Here is a 20,065-nt window from a genome sequence, read left to right as displayed (position 1 = left end):
CTTCCTTGCCTCAGTCGTTAAGTGAATCACTGCAGTGGTTAAGTTAATAACACGGTTGTTAAGCGAATTCGGCTCCCCCCCTTGACTTTGCTTGTCAGGAGGATGCAAAAGGAGATCACGTGACCCTGGGACGCTGTGACCGTCGTAAGTATGAGTCAGTTGCCAAGCGTCTGAGTTTTGACCCTGGGTCGGCTGCAACGCTTGTAAGATGCAGGCAGTCCTCGACTTATAACGGTTCATTCAGTGACCGTTCAAAGTTACGACGGCACTACAAAAAGTGATTTTTAACAGTTTTCCCTGCTTGTAAGCAGGGAAAACTGTTAAAAGTCACTTTTTGCAGTGCCGTCGTAACTTTGAACGGTCACTGAATGAACTGTTATAAGTCGAGGACTGCCTGCGTCTTCGTGTATGTCTATGTGGTGGATTCCTCTCCCCGACAGGCCTGCCAACCAGCAGCCTTCTGCATTTGTGGGGGGAAACAAAAACCAAAAACAGCAAACCAAAATTCAGAACAAAAGTATTTATAAAAGTATTAAAGTGACACGTTTCATTTAACATAGTCTCAAAAACAAAGCTGTGGAACAGCTCCCGTTTCCGCGTAGGCGCCAGGTGCGGTGAGGCCGGTCCCTCGTAGCGGGCTACACACCTTGCGAGAGGCTTTTGCGGGAAGACGGGGGGACAACTAAGGAAGGTGGAAGGGCTGTTGCCATCCTGGTTGAACTCAAGACCTGCGAAGGAGAAACGAGGAGGGTGATGACATCTTAAATCGGATGCAAAACCAGAAGTGGCAGAATTATTTTCAGATCATGCCGGGCGTCAACACCACCTCCAGTTCTCCAACTGGGTGGGAAAGGCAACTCCAGAATTTCTAGCCAGGAGGGTCCAGAATGGGGAAGGTTGAGATACCCACAAACAGCTCACAGATTCTACAAAGCTGGTTTTCGTGCAGCTTAGGGGTATCCTTGCCCCCAGAAAGGGAGAGGCAGTTTGGTCTAGGCTAGAAACTAGGAGATGGTGAGTTCTAGTCCCGCCTTAGGCCTGAAAACCGACTGGGGTGAATTTGGGCCGATCGCCAGGAGAAAGGGAATTCTAGTCCTGCCTTAGGTCTGAAAGCCGACAGGGTTTCAGAAAGTATGTTTCTTGGTATTGTCTAGTAATTGTTGGAAGAAAACTGGAATATGATGGCTTAGTGCTCTCTGAGGTTGGTTGTTTTCTTGCAGACGTTTCATGACCCAACTAGGTAACACCATCAGTGTTAGAAGAGTGAGGGATTTGCGGAGAGGAGGAGGAGAAAGGGAGGAGGAGGAGGAGGACTGTGGGGTCCTTGGTGCTCTCTGAGCTTGGTGGTTTTCCTGCAGACGTTTCATGACCCAACTAGGTAACATCATCAGTGTTAGAAGGGGGTGAGGTTTGCTCTCTGTTTATAGACAAGTCTGGAAGAACTGGAATGAATTTGCCACTGATGCCCATTTTTTTTGTGGTTGTGTTTTAGAAAGGCAACGGATGATCAAGTCTCTCGTCTAGATAGGGCAACGAGCAGCTGAATTTCCTAAGGAACGCGGCCTCTCTGAAACGTGTGTTTCTTCTTTGTTTTCTTTTTGTAAGATTTGTACTTTTCTGCCCTTGAAATCACCTCTCTCTTAAGGGAGTTTTGCTTGCTTTTCCCTTTAAAACCCAACTGCGGCAAAATACAAAAAAAGCTCTTTTTTATGGAGCTGGTTTTTTTTAAAGCAGTGATATGCTTATAAAATTGTAGGAGGAATCACACCCTTCCTCTCTCTTTCGTCCCTCCATGCCTTGGTCAAGATCAACAAGCATTTTTTTTTTGTTTTGGGGACTGCTGCTGTTTATGCTGGCTGACCATGGCACGGGATTAGAAACATGAAAAAAAAATACTTTGGGGCTGTCCTAGGAGGCTACACAGATCGTAAAAGGCAGAGCTGTGTTTTAAAGGAAGAGAGAAGCTGCAACTTGCCTTTTGATTGCCCTGCGTGCTTTATTTGCTAAGGAATTTGCATATTAATGATGCTCGGGTGCTCGTTCAAATGTCACATAAAAACATTAAGACGGTCCAGCTGGATCAGGTCATTGCTGCTGCCAATTTAACAACTGGAATCTTCAGGTAGATTATTCCTGTTCCATTTTGAGCTATCTGGATTAAGAACAAATAGAGTGAAGGTTGAGGCCTTTGAACTCTGGTGTTGGAGAAGACTCCTGCGAGTCCCCTGGACTGCAAAGCGATCCAACCGGTCAGTCCTAGAGGAGATCAACCCCGACTGCTCTTTAGAAGGCCAAATCCTGAAGTTGAAACTCAAGGACTTTGGCCACCGAATGAGAAGGAAGGACTCACTGGAGAAGAGCCTGATGCTGGGAAAGATTGAGGGCAAGAGAAGAAGGGGACGACAGAGAATGAGGTGGCTGGATGGAGTCACTGAAGCAGTAGGTGTGAACTTAAATGGACTCCAGAAAATGGTAGAGAACAGGAAGGCCTGGAGGAATGTTGTCCATGGGGTCGCGATGGTCGGACACGACTTCGCAACTAACAACAACAAGATTGAAGGTTGGAGTTGAAGGATAAATGGACAAGCATGATATGGTCCAAAGATAGCATTCCTACAAACATGGTTTATGACCTAGCTGGATACAATAGGTCTTCTGAGAAGGCTTTCTTCAAGTGGATCCCTTCCAGATGTTTAGACCTACAATACCTGCCAGGTCTGGCTTATAGGGACAGGGAGGGCTATTAGGGGACATTGTCATCCAGGTTGAATGGAGGTGATCCAGGTTGGGGAAAGCCCTATGGATTAGAAAGGCCTATGGATTAGATGTCTATGGAGATTCTCCATCCTCCAGTTCCTGGTTGTCCCAAAGGTGCTTTTTTCAGGAGTCACCTGGACTTTCTTGTTTTTCCTTGGAGACGTTTCACTTCTCATCCAAGAAGCTTCTTCAGCCCTGACTAGATGGTGGGGAAATGGAAGGATTTATAAGACCAGCTGTCTGCAAGGAATAAAAATCCTTCCATTCCCTAACCATCTAGTCAAAGGTGAAGAAGCTTCTTGGATGAGAAGCAAAACGTCTTCAAAGAAAAAAAAAGAAAGTCCAGGGGCCTCCTGAAAAAGCACCTTTGGGATTACTATGGGTTAGATCAATGATAAAGGGCTGGGAGCGAAAAGGTCAGGAAAGGGATCCACCTCACTCATGAAGGTCATCTGCCTTTCTTCTGGGAGAAGATGACTTCAGGCCAACTGAGCCATTTTGACAGGTGGTTCATTCTCGGATCAAGCTAGTCCCATCTCTACTGATATTGAATCAGATTTAAGATGATGAGGCCACGTTCTGATCTCAGGACAGTGGAGAACACGTTGGATTCAAAGAGCGTCATGGTGGCCCTTTCCGAGCAAGACCATCCGGCAAAATAATAAGGCTCCAGCCTTTCTGCGCTCCCAAAGAGAAAGTTGTTCCAGAGACTTACTGGGAGATTTTGCAGTTTGTGGTGGCCACAAAGCGCCCGGTGTAGTGAACGTTGCACCTTACCACGTTGTTGGTGAAGTCCGATTCCATCACGATGTATTTGGGATTTACCTGGACCTGAAAGGTGGAGGGAAGGTGAAAAAGCAAATCAACTTCTTTGATACAGAAGTGGGAAGAAGGTAGAAGTTCCTCGACCAACCCACCAGCCCCACCCATCCCCCCAACCCATCAATCCACCAACAAACCAACCAGCGTACCTTTAGGATATAATTCCCAGGTTGAACGTCTGTGATATCAATCCACTGGCAATCTATGTCAGCATTGTAAGTGTCGTAACAACCTGGACTCAGACCCTGAAAGAAAACAAAAACATGGCTTGAACCTTTAAGTGGACAATTTAAAATTTAAGTGGACAAATCTTGATGACATTTGAAAGATTATAGTTGTTGGACTGGGAAAAGATGCCTGATGGGAAAATAGGTACGACACAGAATTGGATCTTCTTCTTCTTCTCCTTCTCCTTCTCCTTCTCCTTCTCCTTCTCCCTCTTCTTCTTCTTCTTCTTCTTCTTCTTCTTCTTCTTCTTCTTCTTCTTCTTCTTCTTCTTCTTCTTCTTCTTCTTCTTCTTCTTCTTCTTCTTCTTCTTCTTCTCCTCCTCCTCCTCCTCCTCCTCCTCCTCCTCCTCCTCCTCCTCCTCCTCCTCCCTTCTCCTTTTCCTTCTCCATTCTTCCCCTCTTTCTTCTTCTCCTTTTCCATCAAGGATAAAGACTAGGATTTCAACTGCTAATCAGCTTAACTGGATCTTCAGACTCCACACACACACACATTTTTGCTAAAAATGGAGAGGTTTGCAGCCTCTGAAATCCCCCAAGACTGGGCTGCTCAGATTTTGCAGCAAACTGCCCTTTTTACGTAGCACAATTTTAAACACCCACTCCTAAAGAGATGTGCCTAACCCTAGATAGCCTTAATGCACCTGTTCTAAGTAACCCCACGGACTCTTCAAAACCCCAACAAAATGTCAATCTTGACTCTCTGGTAACATCATAATATTGACAGCATACCTCCACAGGTCTTGGAGGACAGAAACAATGGCCAAAAAAAAAAAAAGGCATCTCCCCATGTCTCAATTATTAAAATATTATCTCTCTTGCATTAGTTTCACTGAGATTTCTGAGAAGAGATTTACTGAGAAGTAAACCTACCTGGGTATGTGATGTGCAGGCATAGCGCTTGAGGTTCCCGAAGTCACATGTGGTGTCTTCCAGACAGAAGCTAGCTTTGTGGCCTTCTGCCACCTTCTTCCCGGTGGTAGCATCCAGCAAGTCATAATGGCTGAACTCATCCATACTGTGGTAATGCCTGGAGAATGGAGAACAATTGTTTACAAGAAACCAAGTTCAGCTACAAGAAGGTTTCCATATGAGAAGATACCCATAACAAGTTCTGAATATGAATATATGGATGATTTTCAGAAGGTGGTCCCACCGTCCTTCTCATTCCTGAAGCCCTGGTTTCCATCTTTGACCTGCGCTGCAAGGCTGTGTTTTGGGACAAAATTCTAGAACAGTGATGGCAAACCTTTTAGAGACCGAGTGCCCAAAAACTGGCCCTGCCCTCGCTCCACCCCCTGCCCCCGCTCTGCCCCCCATCCCCCACCCCGCTTGCCCACAGGACCACTCACCACCTCCAGGGTCCTCTGCAGATTGCCCAGGCAGCCCAGCAGCGCTATGGCGGCCACACCCTCTGCCCGCGTCCTACAGCATCAACTACACATGATGGGGTGTGAGGACAGAGTCTTGTCTATGCTTCCTAGCTGCCATGTCCTTGGCTGCACTGCTCTGTGTGGGCCACGCTCAAGGGCGACTCTCCTTTGGGGGGCTGCTGGAGAGGGGGTCACAGGGGTAGGCAAGGCTGGGGCAACGGCACGTGTGCCCACAGAGAGGGCTCTGAGTGCCACTTCTGGCACCCGTGCCATAGGTTCACCACCACTGTTCTAGAAGTTCTCCTTAGGAGAGGTCTTGTAGCTTCTACTATGAAGCCTCAGCACTGGTCACTCTCTAGTCAGAGAGGACAAATGAACAAGAAAAGAAAGTGTACCAATTATAGCAAGTATCAAGATGGGATGGGATATAGTGAGGAGATGGATCCCCAGGAAGGAGGGGATGAATTCCAGAAGAGGAACAGACAGCTCAGCCCAGATATTTTGTGTCTGAGAAAGAGAGTGAAGACAGCTCCTCCCTAATAGTTCCCAGAGTATATTGTAGCAGTAGAGTCTTTAATGTGGCAAGATGCTGTCTAAAGGTGTAAAACAATGGAGAACTCAGCTGAGAAAAATTGCCACGTGTCCTTCTTTGTTTTGGGCCTGACAGATGATAACTGAGGTATTCTGGGTTTTGAAGCCCACACACTATGTCTGATGAATTCTGGGAGTTGAAGTCCAGATGTGATGTGATGGAATGCAGTGAGGAGGTGGATTCCCAGGAGGGAAATGGTGCATTCCAGAGGAGGAAGAAGCAACTCAGCCCAGATATTTTGTGTGAGAGAAAGAGGGTGAAAGCAGACCCTCCTTAATAGTTCCCAGAGTGTATTGTAGATGCAGATAGGAGAGTCCTCAGTCTGGCAAGATTCTGTCTATAGGTGTGGAACAATAAACAACTTAGTTTGGAAGACTCACCATGTGTCTTTCTTGGTTTGGCTTGACCCAAAATCATATGTTTTCTGGATGTGTAGAAAACTTTGAACCCTCAACCTCGCAGACTGGGGAAGGGTTCACTCATTAGGCTAAACATCCCCAAACAAACAACTTGCAGCTAACCAGTTTTAGGGCTGGAGGTGGGGTGGAATGCAGTTGCTAGGTGGTGAACAAACTTGGTTAAAACTTTTGGATGAATTCAACAAGAACGCCACACATTTTCACACCCTGGTTTCCTGATGTTAAGGGACACTTACTGATGGCAGCTGTGCCATTCCCAAGTATGACGGGCTCGGTTGGGCAGGAAGTCTGCGGTGCCCTGGTTCTTCACTCGCTGCGGGAAACGCAGTAGCACCCGGACATCGTAATCGGTCGCTTCCGCAGTGTAAGCCGTGCTGGATGAGGATGAAACCAAGATATGACAGCAGGAATATAACTTTGGTGGTCAGCTGAATCAGCCTGGGAGGTCTAGTATAGGCAGTCCTTAACTTACAGCCATTCATTTAGTGACTCTTCGAAGATATAACGGCACTGAAACTTAGGACCATTTTTCACACGTACAACTGTTGCAGCATCCCCGTGGTCACGTGATCAAAATTCAGACTCTTGGCAACTGACTCATATTTATGATGTCGCAGTGTCCTGGGGAGTCATGAGATCCCCTTTTGCGACCTTTTGACAAGCCAAGTCAAGGGGGGAAGCCACATCCACTAAATAACCATGCTACTAACTTAACAACTGCAGCGATTCATTTAACAACAAGAAAAGTGGCAAAATGGGGCAAAACTCCCGTAATGAACATCTCGCTTTGTGACAAAAATTTTGGGCTTAGTTGTGGTCATTAGTCAAGGACTGCCTGTGGTTACAGTATTGGGCATAGATCAAGAAGACTCAAGTCCATTTCGTTCTGGAGCTCCTTGGGTATCTCTAGGCCAGCTGCTCTGTCTCTGCTCTTCCTACTTGAAAGGGTTCATGTTTTGGGGGCTCAAAGGGAGAATGGAGGTCCCTGGGTCAGCGCCTTTGAACCCCCTAGGACAGGGGTCCTCAACCTTGGCAACTTTAAGACTTGTGGACCTCAATTCCCAGAATTACTCAGCTGGCTGAGGAATTCTGGGAGTTGAAGTCCACATCTTGTGGAAAACGAAAGGACTCTTACGAATTCCAGAGGGTTTAGCAGATTTATTGCGCAAGTTCAGAAGCAATAGAAGCAAGCAATTCTGAACCCCAAGGGCGAGTTCAGACTTCAGTTTTATACTTTCTTTTCTCAGGAACAAAGGAATACACATTGAAATACACATTGTAATACATTAGGTTCATCTCTCACAGGTATACAATGGAGAGTTTGCTACATACATTGTATCCGAGTGTAATGCGCCTTAGGTTAGTCACATACTACTAACACAGCACTATTTCAGTAATTATGCAGACACATCATTCTTGTGATTGTTCATTATTCCACATTACACAAGTCTTAAAGTTGCCAAGGTTGAGGACCCCTGCCCTTGGCAAAGCACAGTTAAAAATGCAATTCACACCTGAACAAAGGGGAAGATTGGCTGTAGAGCTGGCCAACTTTCCATCTGGACCCTGTAGCTATTGAGGAGCTGTCATCTTGTTTAATCCCATGATATTTTTTTAAAAAAGCAACCACTGGTTTACAGCTGCTAATTAAGGCATAGATTCTTCTTATACTGATGTGTGTGTGTGTGTGTGTGCGCGCACACACACACGCGTGTGTATATTAAGCTCTGGCTTGCTAATTGTAAATTGCAAGATGAACGTTGTGTTAATCCATGGATGCCACAAACCGGGAGTCTTTGGCACCCATTTTCAACCTGAAACGTTTTATTTATTTATGAGACTTATATACCGCTTTAAGTGCAAGCACTCTCTAAACGGTGTACACCAGTAAGCAATGTATATATATATTTACATTGCCCCCAACAATCTGGGTCCTCATTTTACCTACCCCGGAAGGATGGAAGGCTGAGTCAACCATGAGCCGGTGAGATTTGAACCGCTGACCTGCTGAACACAGTCAGCTAAAGTGGCCTGCAGTACTGCACTCTAACTGCTGCGCCACCTCGGCTCATGTTTTATTAAAAGGCAGAAACTTTTATGAACTATGGCTTGTTTCATCAGAGGCAGTCGTCCAAGTTTAAGCCAGGGGTGTCCAACCTTGGCCACTTGAAGACCTGGGGACTTCAACTCCCAGAATCCCTCAGCCAGCATGGGAAGACCAACAGGTTTTCAAGCTGCCAAGTTTGCACTCTCCTGCTTGAAACGATGTGCAAACCACACCCCTATCTTCCTGAAAATGCAGCTTTTCTGATTAGTGCAAGTATCTTTTTGAGCTCTTTTTTTCAGCCTTCCCTCCTTAAACTCCATTTAAGGGTCTTCCCAAACGGGGTGCATCCGAGAGGATTTTCCAGTCCTTCAATTAAATCCCTGCTTAACCGCGTTGAACAGGCTGGACATTTCCCCCCCCTTTTAAATAAATTATCATTCTGGCGGGTTGGTAATCTATTTGTAGAGGCCAGTCTGATGTGGTTTGGATAAATTCCCAGGTTGTTTTTTTTTTTAAAGACATTTTATTGGTTTTTTTAACATTCTTAAAAAGTATTCAAGACCCACCGTGATGGTTAGGTGGTCAAACGTTCAAAAGTGAAAATATATATAAACAACACAACTCAATAAATTTCATTATCCCCTCTCTATGCCTCTCAGTTAACATAATACATTTAAATATTCCATTTCTATTTTAAATTTCTATCACTATTAAAACCTGCGTTATAACTTTATCAGTTTATAAATGCAATAGTTTAGCTTTAAATCAAAAAACTATCGATTCTAATTCTTAATCTCTAGGTTGTTTTTTGTTTTTTTTTTAAAGCAAGGAAATACATTCAACATGTACATTAAGGGTTGCCAACCAAGCTCGGCCCTCCATGTTCTTCCTACCCACTCCTTTATTTTAGCTTCTTTTCAGGAAGTTTGCTCCCCCCCCCTTCTTCTACCAAATTCAGGGCTTTCTTTGTATTTCTGACAATAAACTCTATTGTTCTTTGCTTCTGTTGGCACCCATCACCTGTCTTTAAAATTAGGAGTAACTCTTGCCACCTCTGACTTTCACTGATTTTTTTTCTCTTTCATAAACTAGCCTGCAATCCTGTCCACACACTCGGGGAGATTTCTTTTGCAGGTAGTCCTCAACTTAATGACCACAACAGGGCCCAAACGTTCTGGGGCTAAGTGAGAAATTTGTTAAGCGAGTTTTGCACCATCTTATGACTTCTCTCGCCACAGTCGATCAGAGAATCGCTGCCGTTAGTGACATGATTGTAAAGTGAATCTGACTTTCCCCTGTTGATTTTGCCCATCAGAAGTTTGCATTAGGGGATCACGTGACTCCCTGGCACACTGCAACCCGTCATAAATGTGAGTCAGTCGCCAAAATGTCTGAATTGTGATCATGTGACCACGGGGATGCTGCTATGGGTCCTACGTGTGAAAAAGGGTCAAATGGTCGTAAGTGGGAAAAACGGTCGTAAGTCACTTTCTCCAGGGTAGGTAAAATGATAACTCAATGGAATTGTAGCTAGAATGATGGATAGATGGAATGATAGATGACAGATGACAGATAAATAAATAGATCAATAGAATTATAGCTAGAATGATAAAGATCTGGAATGACAGATAGATAGATGATAGATGATAGATAGATAGATAGATAGATAGATAGATAGATAGATAGATAGATAAAAGGTAGGTAAAAGATAGGTAGAATGGTAGATGATGGATGAATAGATAGAATGATAGATAAAGATCTGGAATGATAGACAACAGCTAAAAATAGGTAGAATGGTTGATAGATGAATAGATAGAATGATAGATAAAGATCTGGAATGATAGATAGATAGACAATAGCTAAAATAGATAGAATGGTTGATGATAGATGAATTGATAGAATGATAAAGATCTGGAATGATAGCTAGATAGACAATAGATAAAAGATAGGTAGAATGGTAGATGATGGATGAATAGATAGAATGATAGATAAAGATCTGGAATGATAGATAGACAACAGCTAAAAATAGGTAGAATGATTGATGATAGATGAATAGATAGAATGAGAGATAAAGATCTGGAATGATAGAGACAATAGCTAAAATAGAATGGTTGATAGATGAATAGATAGAATGATAGAAATATCTGGAATGATAGACAATAGCTAAAATAGGTAGAATGGTTGATGATAGGTGAATAGAATGATAGCTAAATATCTGGAATGATAGATAGGCAATAGATAAAAGATAGGTAGAATGGTTGATGATAGATGAATTGATAGAATGATAGATAAAGATCTGGAATGATAGACAATAGATAAAAGATAGGTAGAATGGTAGATGATGGATGAATTGATAGAATGATAGATAAAGATCTGGAATGATAGATAGAGAGGCAATAGCTAAAATAGAATGGTTGATAGATGAATTGATAGAATGATAAATAAAGATCTGGAATGATATCTAGATAGACAATACATAAAAGAGGTAGAATGGTAGATGATGGATGAATTGATAGAATGATAGATAAAGATCTGGAATGATAGATAGACAATAGCTAAAATAGATAGAATGATTGATGATAGATGAATTAATAGAATGATAGATAAAGATCTGGAATGATAGCTAGATAGACAATAGATAAAAGATAGGTAGAATGGTAGATGATGGATGAATTGATAGAATGATAGATAATATATCCATGATAACTATTTGGTTAGTGTGGCAAATTTGATTTTCTTTTTCCTTGTAGAGATTGCTCCTAATTTGTCTGTATACCACCCAGAATTTCTGAGTCTTGCTCGGCCCTCTGAGTTGAACAGATGAACAAACAGACGTATGAATGATGAAGCAAAGAAATAAAACATGGAGAGCGTTACCTCGCGAGGCACTTCTCTTCCGCTGCACAACGGAGTGAGTAGAGGTGAGCTCTCTGAACATACGTGGACGCTTGGACATAGTTTGGGTCAGGTACAAGATCAGGAAGCCCTAGGGAGGCAAGCAAAAGCTGAGAAAGTAGGAGGAAAACCATACAGTCAGTGAGAAGACACCAGGATTCAGTCAAGGTCCAACAGACTTTTGCTGGTCTGACTTTCTAAGTTCTCCTGAACAGAAGGCCATTATTCTATGGCCGTTCCTCTAACCTGCTAATCTAAACCGGAATCTTTTTTTTTTAATGAAATACCAGACAATATATTTGCATATATTGGGCATTGTATGAGAGCCAGCTTGGTCTAGTGCAGGAGTCTTCAAACGTGGCGACTTTTAAGACTTGTGGACTTCAGCTCCCAGAATGCTTCAGCTAGCCCTGCTGGGGAACTCTGGGAGTTGAAGTTAACAGGTCTTAAAATTGCCGAGTTTGGAGACTGCTGGTGTAGTGGTTAAGTCAACAGGTTGGAGAGATTTTTAAAGGGTGACTGCAGGATAGGGTTACAAAAACAAAAACAAAAAAAAGGACAAGAAGGTGGAACACATAGAAAGCAATTGGAGTTTTGATTATAGCTGTCAGTTTGACTTATTTGACCACATCTTTGGATAGTTCAAGAGAAGCAACCAGACTGAGAAAAAAAAAGATGGTGACTCTCATCAATTTCTCCCTAAACAGAATAAAAGAATAATAGAGTTGGAAGGGGCCTTGGAGGTCATCTAGTCCAACCCCCTGCCCAAGCAGGAAACCCTATACCATTTCAGACAAATGGTTGTCCAGTCTCTTCTTAAAAACTTCCAGAGTTGGAGCATTCACAACTTCTGGAGGCAAACTATTCCATTGATTAATTGTTTGAACACTCAGGAAGTTTCTCCTTAGTTCCTGGTTGCTTCTCTCTTGGATTAGTTTCCATCCGTCGCTTCTTGTCCAGCCTTCAGATGCTTTGGAGAAGAGTTGACCCCCCCCTCTTCTTTGAGGCAGCCCCCCCAAATACTGGAAGACTGCTATCATGTCACCCCTAGTCCTTCTTTTCGTTCAACTAGATATACCAAATTCCTGCAACCGTCCTTCCTATATTGTGGCGACCAAAACTGGATGCAGCGAATCTACACAGACTTTCTAACCTTCCAATCCTGCACTTTTGTATCCTTCTGTGTAGTTTGAAGCGTCCTTCCCCAAAGTACATAAACTCACCCCCTCTCCAAAGGGCTGACTCTTGCCTCCTTAAGAGAGGGGCCTTTGCTAGGTGCAAAGAAATGCTGACAAGCCACTTTATTCTGTCTCCCTCCCCCCATTTGTCTGAAGAGCGAAGAGACTCATGGTGAAAGAGAACTGAGCCAGCATGCAAATGAGATTAAGTCAAGCTGGATCCCAAAATCCTCTGCTGTGGATTTTGACAGGCGCCTTGCACCGTTCCCCCCCCCCCAACTGTTTTTCCACAAGCAAAAAGAAAAGAAAAGAAAAGAACAATGGCTTCTTGTTTTCTCGGACTGATCTCCACTGAGGGAATCACGTCACCAGTTTAGCTCTCATTTCCTGTCTCTCGCTTGATCATTTCTGCTGATGTCAGCCATGGGGCAGAGCCTTACTTTAAGAGAAGTCAAAGGAGGATTGGGAGGAAGGTTGGGGGGGGGGAGGGAGGGAGGGAAAAAAAACAATTTTGGTTTGCTTGAGTAGAGCTGTCTGCCCAAAAATAAAACAATAATGCAAGGGGAGACGTCTTTCTGAGACTTCTTCCATCACGGTCTAGATGGAGGAATGCTCACCACTAGGTGATCTGAAACTTAGAACATAGAACAATAGAATTGGAAGGGACCTTGGAGGTCTTCTAGTCCAACCCTCTGCTCTGGCAGGAAGCCTTATACCATTTCAGACAAATGGCTGTCTAGTCTCTTCTTGAAGATCTCCAGTGATGGAGTGCCCACAAGCTCTTCCACCGATAGATTGTCATCATAATCAGGAATTTCTCCTTAGTTCTAAGTTGGATTTCTCTTTTATAATCTTCCATCCGTTATTTCTTGTCTTGCTCTTAGGTGTTTTGGAGAGTTAATCAACTCCCTCTTCTCTGTGACAGCCCCCCAAATATTGGGAGAGGGCTATCCTATCACCCCTAGTCCTTCTCCTTATTAGAATAGACATCCCCAATTCCTGCAATCATTCTTCCTATGTTTTAGCGTCCAGACCCCTAATCATCTTTGTTGCTCCTCACATTACAAAAAAGATGTTGAGACTTTGGAAAACATGCAGAGAAGACCAACTAAGACGATTAAAAGCCAGGAGACTAAAACATACCAAGAATGGTTGCAAGAATTGGGTATGGCAAGTCTACAGGAAAGAAGGACTAGGGGGGACGTGATAGCAGTCTTCCAGTATTTGAGAAGCTGCCACAAAGAAGAGGAGGGGCTCAACTTATTTTCCAAAGCAGCAGAAAGTAAAACAAGAAATAATGGATGGAAACTAATCAAGAGGAGAAGCAACTTGGAATTTAGGAGAAACTTCCTAACAGTGAAAATAATTAAAAATAATTAACCAGTGGAAAGGCTTCCCTTCAGAAGTTGTGGGTGCTCCGTCACTGGAGGCTTTGAAGAAGAGACTGGACAGACATTTGTCTGAAGCAGGGGCAGGCAACCTTGGCTCTTTTTTACTCGTGGACTTCAACTCCCAGAATTTCTGAGTCAGCCATGCTGAGGTTTCCAAGCTGAGCCATGCTGGCTCAGGAATTCTGGGAGTTAAAATCCACAAGTCATAAAGGAGCCATGGTTCCCTCATGCTGGCTGAGGAATTCTGGGAGGTGAAGTCCACAAGTCATCAAGGGGCCATAGTTCCCCCATGCTGGCTGAGGAATTCTGAGAGTTGAAGTCCACAAGTCATAAAGAGGCCATAGTTCCCCCATGCTGGCTGAGGAATTCTGGAAGTTGAAGTCCACGAGTTGTAAAAGAGCCAAGGTTGCCTACCCCTGGTCAGAAGTGATAGATAGTGGGTCTCCTGCTTGAGCAGGGGGTTGGACAAAAGACCTCCAAGATCCCTTCCAGCTTTATTCTGAATCTAACTCTGAGAACATCTGGGCACGTTTTAAAGCTGCTGCTTCTCAGGCAGAGCAGACAGCTTGGATGTGCTGAGCAACCTTATCTGACTTGTTTACATCAGAAAGATTCCCCTTCAGGAAGGTGGAGAGGCAGAAATGAATAACCCACAAGAAGGAATTTGCTCCAGGCTGCCTCCAGTGAAGATGGTCAAGGCCTCTTTTGGGGAGGGGACGGGGGGGGTGCAGAAGGAAGGGAGGAAAGTTGCTGTGAGGTCAGGTTATCTCACAAATGTCCCCCTTCTTCCCCCCCCATTGACCAAGCCACTGTTTAGTAAGTGGAAAGCAGAAAGGAGGAAGTGTAATCACCCAACGCCTACTCAGGGATGAAAAAAAAGTCCCCTGTGGGACACTGAGGAAGGAATGCTAAGTGGAGCAGTTGCTAAGTGACTGCGGTATATATACAGGAATGCAAGGGAAATAAATCTAATCAGAGACATGTGGATAGAGCCAAGGGAGGCAGTTAGCATCTGTTGGTCATTTGGTCAGTGGGGGGGGGGAAGAAGGGGGGGAGCTTGTGGGAAGGAGGGGGTGGGTTTAAAAAGATAGATTGCTTATCCGAAGGCCTCGCTTAGTCTCAGACCACCAGCCTACGGGATGTTGCTCCGATCGGTTGAATCAAAAAAACGGGACAAACCAGGGATCCTCATTTGCACCTTATACTGAGCTACAAACCACAGTTGATTTGCAAACCACAGTTCAGGGCAATCTGCAAACGGAGCCACTTCTTAGTTTAGCTTCCTGATTTTTATTTTTTGTGACAGAAGCCTCCATTGTGGGAGCCAGGAAACCTTTAAAAGGAGGGGGGGGCACATAATTGTATCCTTTCTGAAAACCACATCAGGTTTTCATCCAAAAAGGAGATGGGCTCAGAGCCAAAAACTGGATGTGGCCCTTTTTTGTCTTAAAAGATTTCACACTGTGTTATATTTTTAATTATTTTTATTATCTATCTATCTATCTATCTATCTATCTATCTATCTATCTATCTATCTATCTATCTATCTATCTATCTATCTATCTATCTATCTATCTATCTACCTACCCAGCCATCTATTTGTCTCTCTCTGTCTGTCTATCTATCTATCTATCTATCTATCTATCTATCTATCTATCTATCTATCTATCTATCTATCTATCTATCTATCTATCCTGTTTCCCAACTGCCCATCTCTCTCAAAGAGGGACTATTATTGGTGGGTAATCAGCCAAATTAAGAAAACTTGCAATATTTCTCCTTGTCAGCAGAGGACAGTAGAATACTGAAACCCTGTCTTCCACCACAATGTTACTGTATTCTGGGTTGATGAGAAAAAGCTTTTTAATTAATAATAAAAAAACTTTTTTAAAACTTTCAGAACAGATTGAAATCCATGCCAGCATGGATTTTGGTGAGAAGGTGGATTGATCCAGGGGAAAAAACACTGGGGGGAGGGGCAAGCATGGTGACTGGGAAGCAGAGCTAGTGAGGACAGTGGAACAGCTTACCCCCAGGAAATCATGGGTGCTCCATCGCTGGAAGTTTTTAAAAAGAGACTGGACAATCACCTGTCTGAGCTGGTATAGGTCCTCCTACTTGAGCAGGGGGCTGGACTAGAAGACCTCCAAGGTCCCTTTCTATTCTATTCTATTCTATTCTATTCTATTCTATTCTATTCTATTCTATTCTATTCTATTCTATTCTATTCTAACTCTATTCTAATTCTAATTCTCTTCTCTTCTATTCTAACTCTACGCTATTCTAATTCTAATTCTAATTCTATTCTATTCTATTCTAGGAGGTGGATCAGATGGGTAGACAAGGTGTGGATGTTCATGGGAATGGGTGTCAGATCTGAAAGGTATCCAAGGAAAATGTGAGTGAAGGGAAACACTGAATAGAATACATAATACAAGTTTGAAGGGACCTTTAAAGTTTTCTAGTCCAGCCCCCTGCTCAAGCAGAAGACCCTATCCCATTTCAGACAAATGGCTGTCCAATCTCTTCTTGAAAACCTCCAATGATGGAGTACCCACAACTTCTGGAAGCAAGCTGTTCCACTGGTTTATTGTTCTCACTATTAGGAAATTCCTCTTTAGACTAGGTTGGATTTTCCCCTTGATAGGTTTAGCATCCATTTAGAAGACATCTGAAGAACAATGGGCAGGGAATGCATTACTGGGCAAAGCAGGAGGTTGGTACATGACCGAGGGGTGTGAGAACTTGAGGGTCCATTGTGCACCCCATGTTCGTCACCTGTAGTTTAGGGTCTTCCCCCCGACAAGAATCACAATTCATAAAGGAATGTTTCTGGAGGAAAGGAGATAAAGAAGGACATTCATGGCCCACAGTATGAATTTGATCTACCCAATCTTACTTACTCCAACAGTCCTGAAATGTTGGGCTAACAGGGACTCCATCTACAAGTTGGACAGGGTTGGAAAGGCTTTGGAAAATGTCTGCCATGGGAAGGTTGCCCAGTTATAAATCTCAACTATGACAACCAGGGCTTTTTTTCCTCATAGGACGCCCAGAACGGAGTTCCGGCACCTTTTTTGAATGGAACCTTGTAAGGTAGGCAAGGCAGGTTGTATGATGTGTGTGAGTTCCGGCACCTTTTTTTTTTTTTAGAAAAAAAAGCACTGATGGCAACTGAGAAGATGGAGGGACAATTACATGTAAAACTGATTTAAATAAGGACACAGAAAAAGATGTGTTCTCTTGGGGGCAATTACAGATGTTGGGGACATTGATATCTATAGGAATCCTATTGGGGGACTTCAACTTTATCATGATTGTGACTAGCTCAGATGTCCACTGTGATGATAAACTAAACTTCAACAATATCATGCAGGATTCCAACCCATGGTTTCCTGTTTTGCTTTGGAAAGCCACAGTTGACCATAGCTTGACCACACAGAGGTTATAGATAAAAACCACAGAGGCTAATGTGGACATGAACCTGAAAGAAACCACTAATAGATTGTGATGAATCTTCTAAGGAGCACTGTCTTAGATAGTTTTGATGTCTGGCACCCCCTCCTGTTCTAGATATGATAGTATATTCGCTTGACCTCACAATCTGAACCTCACAATCGATACAAAAGCTCCGAGTGACGCAAAGAGCTATGAAAAGAGACATGCTCGGTAAGACAGAAAGACCTGCACAAGAGAGAGAACAAGCAAAACTATACAAGATTATCAAGAGAGTAAAAGAACTGAAATGGAAACAGGATAGTCATATAGCAAGAAGAACCGATGGCAGGTGGACCAAGGCAGTCACAGAACGGATCCCTCTTGATCAAAAGGATCCACGAAAGAGACCTAAAACAAGATGGATTAATGACATCAGGAACTGTTGTGGGCCCAGTTGGCAAAAGAAAGCCCAGGACTGTATGCTTGGAAGGAAGCGGAGGAGGCCTTCATCCTGCAGGGGATGGACAATGGCTAAAATGATGCTGATGGTTCTCTTGATCATAATCATCATGGCTCTGGTATTGAAAGCACCCACTTGGGCTCTCTTAACCAAAAAAGGAAGCTTAAGGAACCAAACCTGCCCCAATTTTGGGACTCTATGAAACCCCACAGTAGACCCTCCCCCCATCCCCAGCACTCTTCCTACAATCAAAGACTCACCACGTCCGTTCTGATTTGGTCTGTAGATGCTGCCCACACTCATTCGGCCTTGGTTGACCCCTTGGTGATCTGGAATCAACTGGGGAGTTTCAGAATTCCGGATAGGAAGGTAGGGTTCAGGCCGAGGAACCCCGTGGGGGTCTAAGGGCCGGAAAGGGGGCTGGGGTTCCACGTTGCGAGCAGGGACGTAGGGCTCTTCAGGAACCTGCCCAAAGGGAGGATATTGCCGTACCCAGGGCTCATTCCCGTAGCCGGTACCGGTACTGGAAGGCGATCCAGGGTTTAGATGCAAATTATCTGCAAGAGGGACTCCTTGGCCCTGGTTCTGGGTGGATGCATAGGAATCCGGGACATTTTGGTCAAAACTCGTTCCAGTGTCATGGTAGAGGCTGTGGGAATAGCGTCGGTCTAAGCCATCCGGAGATGGGAGCTGTTGAGCAGAAGGCACGTACGGTCTCTCCTGGACAGGGGCGTAGGGTTGAGCGCGGTAGGGATTCTGGTCCTCTGCATACTCTTCGTATCTCGCTCTGGGTTGAAAAGGGTACACCACTCCAGCGCTGGCCGCAGCGGCAGCCACAGCACCGGCTCCTGTCCCAGTGGTACGGTAGTAATTGTAGCTCTCGTCATACGCCCGGGGCACCTGCGAGTCGTAGGATTCATACTGGTTGGCATAAGGGGGCTGAGGATAGGAGCCCTGTGGGTAGAGCTGCCCAAACGCGACGTATGAAGAGGAAGAGGACGCAGCACCCACCTGCCGCTGACGAGGAGTGGATGACCATGGACGATGGGGGTTGGAGTTACTGTCTCCAGTGCTTCCATCTCTCCAGTTGTCCGGGACCTGCCCAAAACCGAAGGGGTGCCTAGCCTGTCCCCGGACTGTATCAGATCCTGACCTGATGGGTAAAGTTGGCGCCTGTCTCCGAGTGTTCCCTGCACTTCGCTGTCCTTGGTTGGTGGCAGCATCGGCCAACATCACTCTGGCGCTGCTCTCGGCTCTTACGTGGCTGGCCGGGACATACTCCGAGCCGGAATTCAGGAGACTGTAGAGCCTTCCGTTATTCTCCCATTGGATCATCTGCCTCCAGTGACCATTGTCCGCACTGCCCTGCTGTGGATATTGTCCACGGACCAGCAGGAAGGCACCAGAAACCATCAACACCCAGAAGTCCCAGAAGCCGTGAGCTGTCATGGTGGAGGCCAGGATCAACAGGCTTGACCTTGGTGGATGCTTGTTGGAGCAGGGAAACACCTCCGTGAAACAGCCCAGGGGTCGCTTCTTCCCTTCTCTGCTTCCCTTAGCAAGCCGATCTCAGTGCTGTCCATTCCTTGCTTCTGCTAAGATGCCCCAGCTGTTCTCGGCAAATTTCATCTTGAGGTTGTGGAGGAGAAAAGTCTGCAAAGAATGAGGCTCTGGAGAGAGAGAGAGAGAGAGAGAGAAAACCTCAAAACTTTTTCTTGACTTTGGTCTTCTGTATGTGGGTTGTTTTTTGTTTTTTTGGTTTTTTTTTTGGTTTTGCTACATTGCTTCAATGCCTGTTTGAAAAGGAGGCTGGTGGATCCCAGTTGCTGGATGGTTTTGCTCCTGCTCTGAATGAATAAGCAACAAGCTCTCAAAAATGCTGGGGATGTTTTAGGACTCTCGGCAAGCAATCTGCTCACAGGGTCCTAAAACTAGCCAGTTTTCCTCAGTTAGCCTTCCAGCGTTACTGTCTCCCTCAAGTCTGAAAAGAAAAGTTGGGAGAAAAATTAGGTGGAATATTTCCGAAACAGGCAAAGAAAGAGACACTCTATCCAATCTGGATAGCTTTCTTATGCTTCCTAGGAGCTAGGTGAAGGAAGAGGGGCAGGAACAACTTCTCCAAGTCAAACAAAACAGTTCATCGCATGCACAACGATTTAAGCTGGAGAGCTTGGAATGTGCGCAGAATCTTTAATGAATTTTCCATCTCAGCCTGCAAATATTATTTTCTTTTCTTAGTTGGGAACGTGGGAATGAGCACATGCGTGCTTTCCAGTCTAGAGGGATTGTTTTGCAAAAGCTTGCTCTTTAAAAAGATTCACAAAAGAGTAACAGAATCATAAGGCTGTAAGGGACCTTGAAGGTCTTCTAGTCCAACCCCCTACCATCCAGGAAAAATGGTTGTCCAATCTTTTCTTGAAAATCTCCAGCAACGGAGCACCCACAACTCTGGGAGGAAAACTGCTCCAT

The 20,065-nt window shown here is 44.5% G+C and overlaps 2 protein-coding genes across 2 annotated transcripts in view; one reads left to right on the top strand and one right to left on the bottom strand.

The window, feature by feature from the left end:
- Positions 1-11,066, top strand: part of LOC120305523 — a 27,081-nt gene extending 16,015 nt beyond the window's left edge. Inside the window, exon 13 of the transcript XR_005556066.1 lies at positions 10,985-11,066. The gene's annotated coding sequence lies outside the window, so the exon portion shown is untranslated. The remainder of the gene's footprint in view (positions 1-10,984) is intronic.
- LOXL1 (lysyl oxidase like 1) lies at positions 506-20,065 on the bottom strand. The gene is made up of 7 exons (XM_039337504.1): positions 17,857-20,065; positions 11,112-11,220; positions 6,424-6,561; positions 4,677-4,833; positions 3,729-3,824; positions 3,473-3,588; positions 506-728 (listed from the first exon to the last, which is right to left on the bottom strand). Exons 1-7 carry the CDS (start codon positions 19,043-19,045, stop codon positions 722-724), a joined length of 1,812 nt encoding a protein of 603 aa, XP_039193438.1. The 5' UTR covers positions 19,046-20,065; the 3' UTR covers positions 506-721.

Source organism: Crotalus tigris, unplaced genomic scaffold, assembly GCF_016545835.1.
Source record: "Crotalus tigris isolate CLP2741 ecotype Arizona unplaced genomic scaffold, ASM1654583v1 scf7180000017683.1919423, whole genome shotgun sequence".
NCBI lineage: Eukaryota > Metazoa > Chordata > Lepidosauria > Squamata > Viperidae > Crotalus > Crotalus tigris.
This window is presented reverse-complemented; position numbering and strand designations above follow the sequence as displayed.

What these genes read in the sequence shown, in the direction of transcription:
- LOXL1 (XM_039337504.1), bottom strand. Translation starts at nt 19,045, where the DNA reads ATGACAGCTCACGGCTTCTGGGACTTCTGGGTGTTGATGGTTTCTGGT. An exon ending in GAATGGCACAGCTGCCATCA is followed by an intron (nt 4,834 to 6,423) that starts GTAAGTGTCCCT and finishes TCCATTCTCCAG; the next exon opens with GCATTACCACAGTATGGATG. An exon ending in CTGGGAATTATATCCTAAAG is followed by an intron (nt 3,589 to 3,728) that starts GTACGCTGGTTG and finishes TCCACCTTTCAG; the next exon opens with GTCCAGGTAAATCCCAAATA.